The sequence below is a fragment of the Engystomops pustulosus genome, chromosome 7 (genome assembly GCF_040894005.1).
Source record: "Engystomops pustulosus chromosome 7, aEngPut4.maternal, whole genome shotgun sequence".
Lineage (NCBI taxonomy): Eukaryota > Metazoa > Chordata > Amphibia > Anura > Leptodactylidae > Engystomops > Engystomops pustulosus.
In genome coordinates, this window is record NC_092417.1 from 47168210 (window position 1) to 47183466 (window position 15257).

At 39.2% G+C, this 15257-nt stretch overlaps 1 protein-coding gene across 4 annotated transcripts in view; it reads right to left on the minus strand.

Moving 5' to 3' along the window:
- Positions 1-4025: 4025 nt before the first annotated feature.
- LOC140069734 (potassium channel, subfamily K, member 16-like) overlaps positions 4026-15257 on the minus strand; it is a 77867-nt gene continuing 66635 nt past the window's right edge. For all 4 annotated transcript variants that reach the window (XM_072115786.1, XM_072115789.1, XM_072115787.1 and 1 more), the window contains exons 2-6: positions 12763-13229; positions 10430-10550; positions 9838-10004; positions 8656-8830; positions 4026-6226 (exon numbers count right to left, since the gene is read on the minus strand). In XM_072115786.1, the coding sequence (XP_071971887.1) occupies positions 5979-6226; positions 8656-8830; positions 9838-10004; positions 10430-10550; positions 12763-13002 (951 nt within the window). In that variant the 5' untranslated portion in view covers positions 13003-13229 and the 3' untranslated portion in view covers positions 4026-5978. The remainder of the gene's footprint in view (positions 6227-8655; positions 8831-9837; positions 10005-10429; positions 10551-12762; positions 13230-15257) is intronic.

Sequence of the window (15257 nt, forward strand, 5' to 3'; positions counted from 1 at the left end):
AAAGCTGTTTCTGATAGTTTGAGGGGTGCAGATTTGAAAATGGGTAGATTATATAGGGGGTTTTGATGCTAAATATGTAAAATTTCATTCAAAACTGTATTTATCCCCAAAATAGTCAATTCTGAAAATCCGGAAAAGCGATATTCTATTTGTAAGCCGCGTGACATCAAAATAAATTATCCAGACATTTCAAAAATTATGAAAATGTAAAGTAGACAAATGGGAAATGTTATTCAGCAACTTATTTAGGTGGTAAATCTATCTGCCTGAAAACGCAATGATTTAGAATTTCGAAACTGGCAAATTTTTCAAAAAATTTATCATATTTTCTTTTTTTTTGTAAATAAACGCAAAACTTATCAGCCAAAATTTACCACTAAAATGAAGTACAACATGTGGGGAAAAAACAATCTCAGAATCGCTTTGATAAGTAACAGTGTTCAAAAGTTATAACCATATAAAGAGACGCAAGTCAGAATCCAAAAAATCGGGCTGAGCCTTAAGCTACAAAATGGCTGCGTCCTTAAGGGGTTAAAAGTCAGCTAAAAAATGACCAAAAGCTGTGTATTTTAATAAAAACCACAAATGTCCTGTCCATGAGACATTTGCATCTGATTCTATTTGTATCAAGTCAAACCCTCTCCACTTGCAAATGTTTGATCAAATATTTTATTATTTGTTTATTCAAATAGTTATGGTGAAAAAATGGATACAGACTACTGAAAAAATCTAAAATCTACATTGTTGCACCTGAGTCTGCCAAATTAGCATAGGTGAAGGCCCCTGGGCGCAAAATCTGGTGGGGACCCCCACTCAGTGTAGCCCAGACAGTGCTACACATTACTATTCTAAATTATTATTAATATTCTAAACTTCCTCCTACTTGCTACATTTCCCTACCTCTCCTAGCTGCTGGCCTAGCTGGCACAGTGGTGGTAGTATTGACTTAGTGGGGCAGATTTACTTACCCGGTCCAGTCACGATCCAGCGGCGGTTTCTCTGACGCTGATTCGGGTCTGGCCGGGATTCTCTAAGGTCCGTGCGCCGATATCCACTAGGTGTCGCTGCCGCACCGAGGTCCGCTGGAGTTCACCTTCTATTTCTTGGTGCAGGTAAGTGCGTGTCAAGCAACACTTTTTTTAAAAAAAAATACAGCGTTTTTTCTGAATCCGTCGGGTTTTCCGATCGCATGCACCAAAATCCCGGGGCAATTCAGGGAAAAACGGTGCAAATCAGAAAAATACGGGAAACCCGACGAAAATACGCAAATAGGACCCTTAGTAAATGACCCCCACTGACTACTAGTCCTACTTGCCACACCAGTCCCATATGCCACTGCTTCTCTAAGAGTTCTCGCTCCTCCTCCTCTCACAGATTGGGCTGAGTGATCTGTGAGGAAGTAAACATAACACTGATTGGCTAGGACTTGGCTGGCAACCAGTTCAGCCAACCAGTTTTAGTTACTAAAGGGGGGCATAAGGTGTTACTCTGCATGCAGCACAGCTCCTGAAAAGCATGCTTCATGAAGAATACGAATGAGTATGGCCTTGGGGGGCACGCTTTCACTGACAAAGACAGTGAGTCACACAGTAGGTAGTGAAGGTAGGCGCATATGTGGCACAGTGGCACGCATCACTCCCAGAGACATTCAGCTCAGAGCTGTGAGCTTAATGTTGGACATAGCTTGTGAGGGTCCCCTTATGAGTAAAGTGGTAGGGGCCCCGGGACATGCTCCCCTAAAGCCCTCCCAATAATCCACCCCTGTTCTGCGGGTACATTCACTACCAACATCAGTGGTAAAGTGTTCTTTTAATTCTAAAACAACTTTTCATAAAGTGAAGGCATAGAACTTAGTAATATATCCTGTTAAACAAAAATGCGTCTTTCTCTATATATCAGGTTGACCTCCAACTTAAATCATCTTATTCTTTATCCACAGGATATGTTTACAAGATGCAATTAACTCCTTAATAACTGGTCAAGATAATATTTATGACTTGTACATAAAAAAATCAATACTGCTAGTTGTTGTGAGATGGGGTCCAAAGGAGTAATAACCATATAACAGTATAAACAGGGTGATTTGATCTGTACTGCTCGACTACTGTCTACATTGTACTGAGAATACAAACACAGCCTACAACGACTTTGAGTAAATCTAAACAGGATGCGCTGACCATTACTATTACCTAATACGTGTAAACAGTGAGTAATACATGAATCAAGGGACTTCATCAAAACCAAAACATATGCACCTTTGTTTACCCCATAAAAGCATACCGCAATCCCTTTGTGCCGGTATATATGCTGTTAAAATAAAGGACATCTCTGAAGTAAAAACCTTCCTGGTAATATTTCAGGTTAAATATTAACCTATTCCTATGTTTGGAAGTGCAAGTCTATTGCCAATAAAGACAATTTCCTGCAATTCATTGATACTGATATTGTTCTAGCTAATTAAAAAAAAACTCATGTCACTCATCCTTGTTGTGAACGTCACATTTACTTCCACTCCTTAGCCATTCCCCCGGTATAGTGACACGGGATACAGTCCACCCATTCCAAAGGGGACCAGAAGATGCAGTAAGAGAGTTATTTTTTATTTTAGTGCACCCTTCTCCGAAAAGAAGACCTTTATAAGGATTTTTTCTTACCATCTTAACCTGAAAAGCTATCTTTAAGTCTTTTTGGTTACATTAAAGGGGTTGGCTACTTTACCGCATGTTTTATATAAAGTGTGGGGGGCAGGATATTAGGTAATTTACTAATATACATCTATTAATAGTTCTGCTCCGCTTTCTTTAGATGTAAAGTGAAGCCTCCTGTCTTTTACCTCATCAGCCAGACATTCCTGTCCATAAAATGTCCGTAGATGGAGGGTCATGTGATCTCTAACTGTCCATGAACAATCACCCTGCCAGGACCTCATAATACCATTCATGAATCCTATCATAAGGGCAATTGTTCATGGAAATTTACGATCTTGATTTTGCAGACTAGTTGCCTCATGTTTTTTATTTAGATGCGAACCACAAAAAATAATAACGAGAAGTTCAAATGAAACAAGCATGTTCACTTGAAGGAAGTGAAAATACTTTTTATTTCCTTTGTTTTCTATAATAAGAACATGATGCTGAAAGAAAATGTTTAACTGTTAAAGCAGTGATTGTTGATGACCTGTTCACACATGGCATCAGGGGTGCACCATCCGGGAGGCAAGTTGAGCCTCTTGCCTCAGACAGCAACATGTGCCGCAAGATGGGGAGGGGACAGCATTAGGGGCACAGTCCCCTGCTATAAAGCTGGACTTGACACCGAAATATAGTGTCTCTTGATGCCAGCATGGGTGCATGGCGAACCCACCTACTAAAAAAAATAACCTGGATTATTAGTACCCATTAGTGCAGGGATCCATTAACACAAAACACCTTGAAGAGGTTAGTGGACTTATGCAATATGATCATATGATCAAAATCTTACTAAGAATCTCAAGTATGTAGGCATAGGGAACAATAGAAATATAGAATCTCCCGACCACACTCTCAATCTATTGGACAAAACCCCAGTGGGGCATGTGCCCCTCAGGAATAGATAAAAATTGGATAAAATTAAAATACTTACTACTAAAAACAGTAAGTAGTGCATGGTATACATTTCAATTTTATCTCATTTTTATAGGGACCAATAGATTATTGTGTTATGTATGTGGATATGAATTCCAGATCTTTTTACCTTAAATATTGGCACAGTTTTGCATTCTGACCCCTCATTTATTTAGTTTTTTTCAGGCTCATGTCCCATTCACTTCCACAAGAGCCAAACCTACTTTCTCTCTTCATCTATCAACAACAGATGTGAGTAGGGAAAGGCTGTAGCCCCTGTTGATTAGACCTGTGCTGAGGATACTCCATGAATAAAATATGGTAGATCCTTTACCTACTGATATGTCATACGTTTTAGAAGAAAGACTATATATTGAATACAAACCTTTATTATATACAAAAAGTAATGAACAAATAAAAAAAGTGGCACAAACACATACAAATTAGAAAGAGAAAAAGCACAAGTGAAAATTGTATAAAATACATAGTATCAATACAGGATTTGTGCTTGAATACATTTTTTACACAAAGTTAAACAGCTGCTTATAAATGAATGTGTACAGCTTATACAGTGTAACGTGTCTGTAACATAAGTACATTTTTGTGCTTGGATATTTGGAGTGTTTATTCTTTTTATGCTTTTGTATTGTCAGTATTGTAGAGACTATAAAGAGGTTATATAGTAAATTAAGGTATTTGAAAAACAGCATGAAATGTTTTTTTAAAATAATTGTTACATATCTATTAAATTCTGCTTCATTAAAGGAAACCTGTCAGCAGAAATAGCCCTAATAAAACACTAACAGCATGTGGTCAAACGGGATATCACCCAACATCACCCGATTTCACCCGAGATCATGTTTTCTTCCATGGCCACGAGTGGGGGCATTATCCAGAAAATCAACTTTGAAGTGAGATGTAAATTGCTTGTGTGAAGTCACAGAGGTGCAGAGTTTAGTTTTTCCTTCTATAGAATGCAATCTTTGCTGTCATTGACACTCCTACGTCCATGGACAACATTTACAGACTGGTCTGGCGCTTGATGTCAATCACAGAGCAGGGGTGTTCTGCTGTGGGGAGAGCTTGACTTCAGTGCTGAACTCTACACTTCCATGACTTAATACAACCATTTTATATCTCACTTCTAAGTCGATTTTCTCAATCACTTTGTGTCATTAAAGAAACTAGATCTAGAAGTTGTTGATCTTTACAACATACTGGTAGGGGTTTATTGGGTCAAATTCTGCTGACAGGTTCCCTTTCACGTAGGATCATTAGTCAGGTGTTTACTTAATTCAATGTCATTGATGGAGGACAAAAACATCAGAACAGCTCAGAATATATCAGGTTTTGCATTGTTTCCTCAAATCGATTCATTGATTCGATTTTGAATCTGCAATTTTCTGACACTGAATAGAATCTAATTTTTTTCTTATAATTTCAAAATGGCAGCTAGCGCTACTGCTGTCAGTCAACCCAGCACTTAGCGCATGGGTCAGGATTAGGGTTAACCCTCCTACCTGTATAGACCTCAACAAATATATGAACCTATCCTCAGACATTGCTTCACTTCACATGAGCCAAAGATGAATCTCCTCCTGCATAAAAAGTCTCTGATAAATCTACTTACAAAGGGACCCACTCATATTTTGTAGATAACTGATCAAAATTACACTTCTATCCTCTCTTTCTCCACAATAGACAGAATATTAGGAGGGGAAAAAAGAACCCCCTTCCCCTAGTGCTCTGCATAACAAATGAATCACTGTAGCTCATAAGGGGAGAATTACTAATAACATTATAACTTAGTTTTATTATGTAGATTATTTTAGTCACAGCTTGGAGTGGATCCAAAATGACGGAAAATTATAGTAAAATAAGTATTTACAAAACTGCTTAAAAAGTTATGTGAATCCAGAATAATATGACGTACAATTCTACAGAACTATTTATGTCTGGGTGCACGAGTTCTCAACGTCGTTCTTCTACTGACTCTATTTTCCCATCATAATCTTGAGGTTGATTACACTGTAATCCACATATCTTTATTGCTGGAGCAGCTTTTGAAACCAAAAGCAAGTTATATGATATAATAATTTACCAATAACTGTAACACAAGGGTGTAGGCTGCTTAAACACAACTAAACTTAGCATGAAATTGCAGTTACAGCAAAGGCCATGAATCATTATCAGTGGGGAACGGGCAAACCACTGACATGTTGTAAGTAGTTCTAGTAAATATCCATAACTGTGAGGCTGCTGTAGTTAGATTAAAAGTAGAAAAACTTTGGAGGAATTTTTTGGAAAAAACACGCAATTTCCCGATTGATCGACCTTGCATATAGAGGTCAGTAACTGTTACGTTGGTTAGTATTATCAGGAGGTATCTTTGTGCTGTTCTGCTCCTTGCTCCGAGCAGTTCAGTGGCTCCATGACCATATTTTGGTGATGTTTCTCTTTTTTGTGGATTCTTCTTTTATGGAGATCTTTTTCGATTTTCTTTTCTGTATCTTTTAAAAGCGAAGTCAATAAGTTAATCAGTAGTGAAAGCCATGCCAGGCCAAATATGATCCAAAAGTAAACCAAGGCTCGATATCCATCAAAGGGGTGAGTGCCCTTGGGTCCTAATGGTAAAAAGAAGGTTTTTAAAAGAAGGCAATTAGTTTTAAGAAGTCATGACTATGATTTTATAGATAATTTATATTATTTCATTAGAATATTATTACCGTATATGATATGTGTATAGTCACAGTATTTACTTATTATTTTTATAAGCAGCAAAAAACATAAAGGCTTCTACTTGCCTAAAGCAACAGTCAAGACAAAGAAAGAAATGCAGGCACTAATCTCACTCACGACCCCTATTCCTGCCTTCTTGCCCACACTGCACTATCCCGGCGGGGACAGCTGGGTGACAGTCCCTACTCTGAGTATGTGCTCAGAACATATTACAAACAGAGACAGACAGACTAACACAAAGGAGGTCAAGATAATCAGGTCAAAACCAAGATGGCGGCAAGGTGTCCAAACCAATGCATTAGGCCAGGGGGAACGGCAAAAAAGTGATTTACACAACATGAGCTCTGACAGCATGCCAGTCAGGTGATTAATGCTTTCCTATCCGAGCAGGATGTAATAATGAGATTGAAGCTCTGTAATAGTGGCTTGTATGATTTGGAGCAGGATTTATTGAAAAAAAAGAGTAATTCCTGAAATGTCTCAGTGGGAGTCCTGATCAGCCCTGCTCCAAATCATATAAACCTATGTATCTTGGCTTCACTCCCTCTTCTTATATCCTCAGGGTCTGTTTTAGACACAGTTCAAACCAAAATGGAGGGAACTCAATATCTAGTAAAAATATAAAACAAAAGAAAAAGACCTGACAAGATCTTGGAGGTACAGAATGAGACTTCAGCCTCAGCGAGTTATTGCAGAACGCCATATAATCTATCTTCATCTGTTCCACAAATAGTTGCTATTAATAATTTAGACCCCAGACCAGAAAAGAAAAAATATAAATGAGACCACAGACAAAAACAAAAATCATAACAGGAATAATAATCAGACCTCTGACTAGAAAAACTATTATAATATAATCCTACTCTAAGACTTAGACCCAGTAGAAATAACCAGAAAATAGGAAACAAAAAATAGCCCCCAGACCACAAATAGAAATAAACCCCAGACCAGACTGTGCTGCAGGATTTCCAAATACTTGCCTTCCTCTGACTCCCTGCTAGTGTATTATGTTCTGACTCCATCCAGCACCAGCATAATGTCTGCGCTGCAGTACATTGTTTCGATCCTGACTGACCTCAGGACACAGTCCAGTAGTTCCCAGGCTATATCCGATGAGCAGCCAGAATCCCAGATAACAGCTTTTTCCCACAGTTTTTCAGCTGATCGCTCATTCAATTCCATGAGCACACAGCTAAAGCAGGAGCTCCCTTTGGGAATTGCATTCATGGACAATTGCCCAGTTTGCTCCCAATAACAATGATCCTGTATATAATATCAGATAAGGCAGCAGAAATCACCTGATAGATTTAAGGAAGTTGGCTAGGAATTATAATTGATAGGCCATCAATATCTGATCATTGTGTACTGGCCACAGCTATAGCCACAGCTCCCATATAAGTGAAAGGGGACTGTGGCTATACTTACAGTTTCTGCTACCACATAGAGCATAGAAGCAACTTCTCCTGCTTCTGTGTTCACTGTTTATGGCATGATTGTTGATTGGTGCCAATAGACCACCAATTATAATAGTTCCTACCCAACTCCTTTACATAATCTTACAAAATATACGGACACTGGAATAAAAGTTTAGATATGTATTCTCCATAGAGGTCTATAACCAAGTGGATGTCAGCATTGTCCAGCTGAATGTTTTCCAACTCCCTCCCCACAGGGACAGGACACGTAGTTAAAGGGCATCTACCACAGGATGAAGGGCTGTATGCAAATGAGCCTGAGGGGCTCCTAATGGGGCCTGGAACTCCTGAGGCTCATTTGCATACAATCTTTCATCCTAGTGTGAAATGTCCTTTAAGATCCTGTTCAACATACATGTTGTGTTATGTTACGACAAATGTTTCCTAACTGTATTTATGTTTAAAGGAAATCAACCACTTCAAAAACATATAAAGACCTATTAATACTCATCTCTGCTCCTCTTCGCCTTCATCACGGTGTTGTTCGTCGATAATCTTGACACCCCGGGATCACCTAGATGTCACCCAAGATGTCCAGCACTCCGGGCTGCAAATTATGTACGCGCTAGCCACCTCCCTCTACATGTTGGGAGCATGGGAGAGCAAGGTGACATCATGCGAGAGGCGTGAATTCACAAGAGGGCGTGCACAAGATGTCTGGCGCTTTGTTTTCTAGGTGATCATGCGCATGTCAAGATTAGCATCGGACAGCGCTGGGATCAAGGTGAGGAGGTGTGGAGGTGAGTATTAATAGGTTTTTTTTTACGCTTTCTATGTGGTTGATGTCCTTTAAGGAAATAAAAATCATGTACATAATATATGTGCACCTTTATACATACCAGATCCTACTACATAATCACCAAAGCCAATAGTGCTCAAGGAAATGAAGGCGTAGTACACCCCTTCTCTGTACGTCCATTGTTCAGTCGCTCTAAAGATCAATGGTGGGATTCCCAAAAACACAACCACTCCAGTCACCAGGAAAAATATTATTGTCAGGACTTTTGCTTTTTTCTAAAATAAAAAATAAAAAATATATATACTTTTAAAAATATATACTTTTAAAGGGTTTAATGTGAGTAAATTATACTGTGCAATAATATATTGTATTTAAGTAAATTATGAAGGGAGTAAGCACAAAATTAGAATATCCACATGACATTTAATGAAGTCAATGGGGGATATTTATCATACACCGGCACTTCAGCCTCTTAATGTATCAGGCAGGGTCCTGCACAGCGTTAATTCTATGCCAGGCAGGGCCGCAGCAAGTGCACCGGCACGGGTACAGTAACGCCCCGTGCTTGCCCACTCCCAGCCGGCCGCACAGCCGGATTAGGGCAAATAATCACAATTGCTAACAATAAGCTAGCATATGTGATTATTTCAGGAGCATAGGGCCTGATAAATATGCCCCAATGGGTGCATAATAAATAACAGACAGCACCAGGATCTCATCCTAGCAGTTTTTCATCCACTTGTTTCATGGAAGTAGCTCAGAACTGTGAACATTGGATGTGAAAAATTGACACAAATAGGATGATGCTAGCAGTACAAAATTGGATGGTTGGATAGCAACAGTAATCGGACAAAACTTGGATCAAAATCAGACAACTTGCCCTGACCAAAAATGTACGATATGACACTCGGTTTGAGGGCAACTGGCATCATAATTATGAAAAAACTGTACAACCTTCTTCTCAAAACTTATAGAATTTTAATGTCCTGCCTTATATGGATGATATAGTAATATGGTAATTACAAATATCTTAATTATTACTATCATTCTCAGTATAATTATTGTTATTAAGTGTTACAGCATTTTTAACACGCTAGGTGGTGGTGTCCCTATTGCTAACGCTGCAAACTTGCTTCTACCTCAAGACAGTAAAAATTCTAAGTTGATTAGAATTTTTGGCACCATAACAAAAGATATTTACCATGTGAGGACCCTACAGAAAACATCATGGACTGTGCATGAATACAGTTCTTGTTAAATTCACAATAAACTTAAAATTTACCTTTCCGATTCCTTTTCTTAGCAGACATTTCCCAAGTTTTTCACACCATTGGGACAGATATTTTCCAACCTGGCCAAGAACAATTATGTTTAGGGGGATGCCAAATAAGGCATAAATTACACAGAAAATTTGTCCCCCTGCAGTTTTAGGTGCAATTGTTCCATATCCTACAATAAAAAGCAAAAAGTTATAAGATAATCAGATTACTTATTATGGTCTGTAACACACAAATGTAATAAAACCACATAGTAACATCTGTAGGACAGCTGCAAAACCGAAATCCCCTAGCAGTTCTACTAAATCAGGCATATGTCACCCGTGGTGGTCTAAGCTCATCTCAGTACAATCATCATGGATTCAATATGGATGCAGTGGTGTGAAAAAAAATCCCCAAAATCCTACCTATTTTTTCAGAATTGAATAAATCTGACACCTGTCAATTGAGAAACTCTCCAGAAACCTTTTGACTAGACTTTGCAAGGGACATTATATGGGGGTCAAAAAAGACAAGGCCACTTTCCAATATATTTAGAAAATATTCCAAAAATACCATACCAATACAAAAATGATGCATAATGAAATCAGAGCTTACCGATGGTGGTTACCACTGTACCAGCAAAAAAGAAGGAGCTGCTGAAATCCCAGTTTGTCTGCTTCTCTGAAGTCCCATTTAATAAAGGGTTTATCCCATGCTTCACTGCATCTGCAATCACCTGCTCTTGAAAGAAAGATCTGATTTAGGATTTTTTCTCTCTGCAGGCTCTTTCACACTTGCTTCATCCCCGTACATGATTTTCCCGCCAATATGATTAATTTCCCGCCCCTCCAGTGCCGCCGGATACATCATGAGGCTCTGATGTATATGGGCAGCTTGTGGTGCTGTATAATTCTACACCAGGTCCTGTAGTGCATCAGGTCCTCAACGTTGAAAGCTATAACAAGTGTAATTTGTGCTTCTTCACACACCTCCATGTCCATATGTCATGGAGGTGATGTAAAGGGGGAAATAATCAGAATTACAGGCAGTTCACTAGTAATTGCATTTGTTTTCAGGGCTTGTATGGCATTTTTTCGCACATGCAGACCACAGACCGCACAATTATATCATCCGTGTGCTGCCTATTTTTTTTCTCAGATGATGTTTTGCCATCTAAGGCTGGGTTAACATCTCGTTATTTGTATACGGTAAGAATAAACATCAGTAAAGAACCCGACATATATGCTTATCGTATATACTGACAAATAGGGGCTCATTTACTAAGGGTCCGCAGACCGCACTATCGCCAGAACATTCAACGATTTCCGTTTAGTAGGGCTTTTTGTCAAACGCGATCGGATTTTGGCGCATCGGCGCCGGCTTTAACGCAACACAAATCGGGGGGCTGGATGTCGGGCGATCCGGTGGATTCGGACAACGCGTGGGATTTAACATTTAAAATTGTGTTGCAAGCCATGCACTTACATGCATCAGCAGGGAAGCGACACATGCAGGAAAGTGGACGCACGATCTCAGTGAATCGCGGCAGCTCCAAATCCTCGTCGGACAACGCTCCTCTGGGTTCGCGACGGTAAGTAAATGTGCCCCATAGTGTCAGATGGAGGCATAGTTGTTGCCTCTGTCTGGCCACTAAATGTTCTGTCCGTCAAAAAATGCAGGATATTGCAGTGTCAAAAAATGCAGTGTATTGCATCTCTCCCCACAGCCCTGGGAAGGGAGAGAAGGAGGACTGTTAGGACAGTGACATCATTGGGGGGACATACTATTTAACCAATCGCAGGCTGCTCCCCTCAAGGGGAGAGGGGGTTCCCGGGCAATGTATCCCACTGTATAGGCATATTGTAGGATACGTCTGTGCCATACGTTGGGAGGACACGTTGGAATCCTCCTGACATGTCGTTACAACGTATGGCAAACAACATGATGTGAACACAGCCTTATTTTTGCCAACCACTCAGCATCTGTTCTATAATGATGCCTTTTGCTATATAAACAATACGAATGTTCTTCACTTACTAAGAACCAGCACTAGGAGAGGAGAAAAGTGAGTTCCCTTTTATTTTTTATGTTCTTCTATGCTGTACAGTTAGAATAAATAAAAAATAAGTTGGATGACCCCTTTACATTTAGAATGGGAAGGGAATTCATAAAACTACTTGGAATATTCCTGAGAAGTGGGGTACAGTGAAAAAAGTTTTGAGACAATAAAATAAAGAGAAAAATGAAATCAATAGAAAGGTGACACTTGACCTTGGTAGTGAAAAAGAATGTTTAATGGGGTTGTACCAAATATGCAAATTATCTCGTATCAACTAGATAGGGTATCAGAAGCTGATCGGTGAGGGTCCGACTGCTGGAACCCCCATTGATGACAAGAAAAGACCCCCAGCAATTTGGAGAATGGCTGTCCCATTCCTACTAATAGTTTGGGAATATTTCAGAGCGCAGTTGGTTCATTAGAATCATTTAAAAAGTTGATTTTTTAGAAGGAAAAAGGTCATGGATAACAAATGTAAGCAGAGATCCACAGTCACGGTCCCTGGTTTATCATGATGGATTTTGATGGCAGATCTTATTTAAGCTAAATTCTCTCAGCCTGTCACTAGAGAGTCTTCACATTTAACATAACGACTTCTAAGAATTTGCACATTTGCACCTTTAAAGGGGTATTCCCAACTCAGGATATACATAGGGTGGGGTTCTGAAAAACAAAACTCCCAAGCCCAGCGATGAGTATTGGTTGAAGTATCTAAGATTTTTAGATTTCTTTTTCCTAGAAAACCATAAATGAATCTGCTCAGCCCATCCAGCTCTATATCATGCATTAGTGAGATCCTGGCCAAGACAGTTCTATATTTCTGGGGCAGCACTTGGAATCTGATTGACTATTTACCTGTGATCCATTGTCTACCATGAAATTTACTTACATGAATAAGATGTTCCAGGGCGTCTTGTGTGAGGCAAGTGTAGTTCTTCAAAAATTCCAACCTGTGGCGCTCAGTCTTCAGTTGTACATGTGTCTCTGCATCTTGTTCCAGCATTTGAAACACCATGGCACCTGCCAAAATGTACACCAAAAAGCCACCGGCTAATAGGGCATTTTTAGTAATCCTAGAACACGTTCCGGAGTTCTGCTTCTGAGTTTCCCTTATATTAGCTTGGTTCATTTCTACTGCAGTCTTCTACTGCTCTGCTCGTGAGAAACAGGAAATCCACTTCTTATTTCTGTACTTGTGACTCTTGAGAGTTCAAGTTGATAACTCAAGCAATCTGGATGTGACAGGGGATGTCCCAGAGACGAGCAGAGTGACTTGACACATGGGTCAGGGTGGAGCTAAGCGCAGATCGTTCTTCTCATAGACTGAACTTTGAATTCTGACACAGTTTGCATTTCCTGTAAGCAAATATAAGCAGGACAGAGCCATCATTACATAATAGCGTATGTATGAACAGCGCAGACTAAGAGAAGCAAAGAGCTCCATTGTCATCATAGGGAGTATTCTGTTTTATTGTCCTTGGGTATGACGCCCTTTATGTGCAGTCATAGGTTTGTGTGGAAAAGGAAACTGTTTTATTTATCAATATTACAAACTATTTATTATAGTCCTGTTTTTTCTTTTGGAGGACACCTTATAATTTGTATTGGTACTATATTGGAGTCTAAATTTTTGGCTAAACCCAATAAGACCTTCATAGTTCACAAAGGGAACAAAGTTATTTGTTGACTACGGTACTGGCACAGCACTAGACTGAGCTACCTGCATCAGTCTTATAGACGTTAATGTAGCAGTAGTTGTACATAAGAATTACAGATCTGTTCATATTGTGTTATTGGTCATCAGTCTTCCATTGACAGGCAAGGTGTAGTAGGCAAAAGCATGTGGGCACTGAGGCGCCCTGCTCAGATAACACACATCATCACATTCTTCAAGTACAACTAAAAAGAGCCTTTTTAGAAACTATATGTGCCGTTCACAATGGCATCTAAACAGGGTGCACCATTTATGAGGCAAGTTGAGTCTCTTGCCTCAGGAAGCACCACCTGCAGCAAGATGGAGGCAACGTAAGGGGGCAGTCACCTGCTATAAAGCAGGATCTCACACCTAAAAATAGTCAGCATGGGTGTGAGACACTGCATGGAGAACACACATTCTGAAGCTGGTGAACAAAACAGTTCTAACATCTTTTAGGTAAAGGCTAATGTATCCAATACATCCAAACCTGGGAGCTAAAGTGTTTATCTTCATATCTATACATTATTACAAATCTGTCGGACAGGAAAAACGTATTTACTGTAATATAACAACAAGCGGGTTGGAGCTACAATACAGTTTTCTCCAAAAAGTTTACCCCCGGCCATTCTTATCTATAGCTTCATCATGTTTTATCCATCAACAGTCAACAAAATACCAATTTTGGCTGCCAAAAAAAAAGCTTCAAATGCCTTGAAGGGCCAGAGTTTCCAGAGGAAGTCTCTATGCTTTAACAATGGCTCTTTCTGTTGGCATTACAAGATGCCAAGATAGATGCTTGATACCAACACCCAGACACTATTTTTATGTTGAAAGCAAGGAAATCCCATTTCTACTGAATCATTGTTGAATAATATTTGAGAATACAATTAGTGGCTACGGTATATCACACCCCTATATAAAAAAAAATTATCTATTGTTCTGTATTGTATACATCAACTTGAACATAGAAAAAACTGAATGTGACTTAGATTTTTGATAAGATATCAATGCAATCTGATGTTACCAAGAAGAAACAGATCCTTTATGTTTTTATGGAAAAAACTGTATAGCCCAAATCTGACATAGGCTACAAGCAAAGTCTTCAAACCTAAGGATGTTATTATTAATTTAGAGCACTAGAGGGCAGCAGTACATTATATTAACATCATGTTTTAGACAAAAGGAGGGGAAAAAGTCACATAATATAAAGTCACAGAACTCAGATCATTTCCTTATTTTCTCATAAAGGATACTATGAAATATCTATATAATGGTTTCATTTCATTTGCCGCATAACTGGCCAGAAACAGCAGATGCCTCCAGCCTACAAAGGGGTAACGTTAAACTGATGGCCCCTTAACTATAATATCATGGCACATATCACACATACCATAGCAATAAATCACAATTTTCTTTACGCCAATACACTGGTGTGGATAAATTATGCAATATTAAGGCAAACTATAAACTTCGCACCCTTTCAATGTTACATGGGGTTTCCCTGACCCTTTTCCTTGGCACCCCGTTATTGCTTATATGTTACAAGCTGCAAAGTATCCCACTGTAAAAGTAGGGCAATCACTGTATATTATTTTCTAGGAGCTCGTATACAGTAATTTATGGGGCTTATTTACTAAAGGTCTGCGGATCGCGCTTTCGTCGGATTTTCAAAATTTTGGGGATTTGCG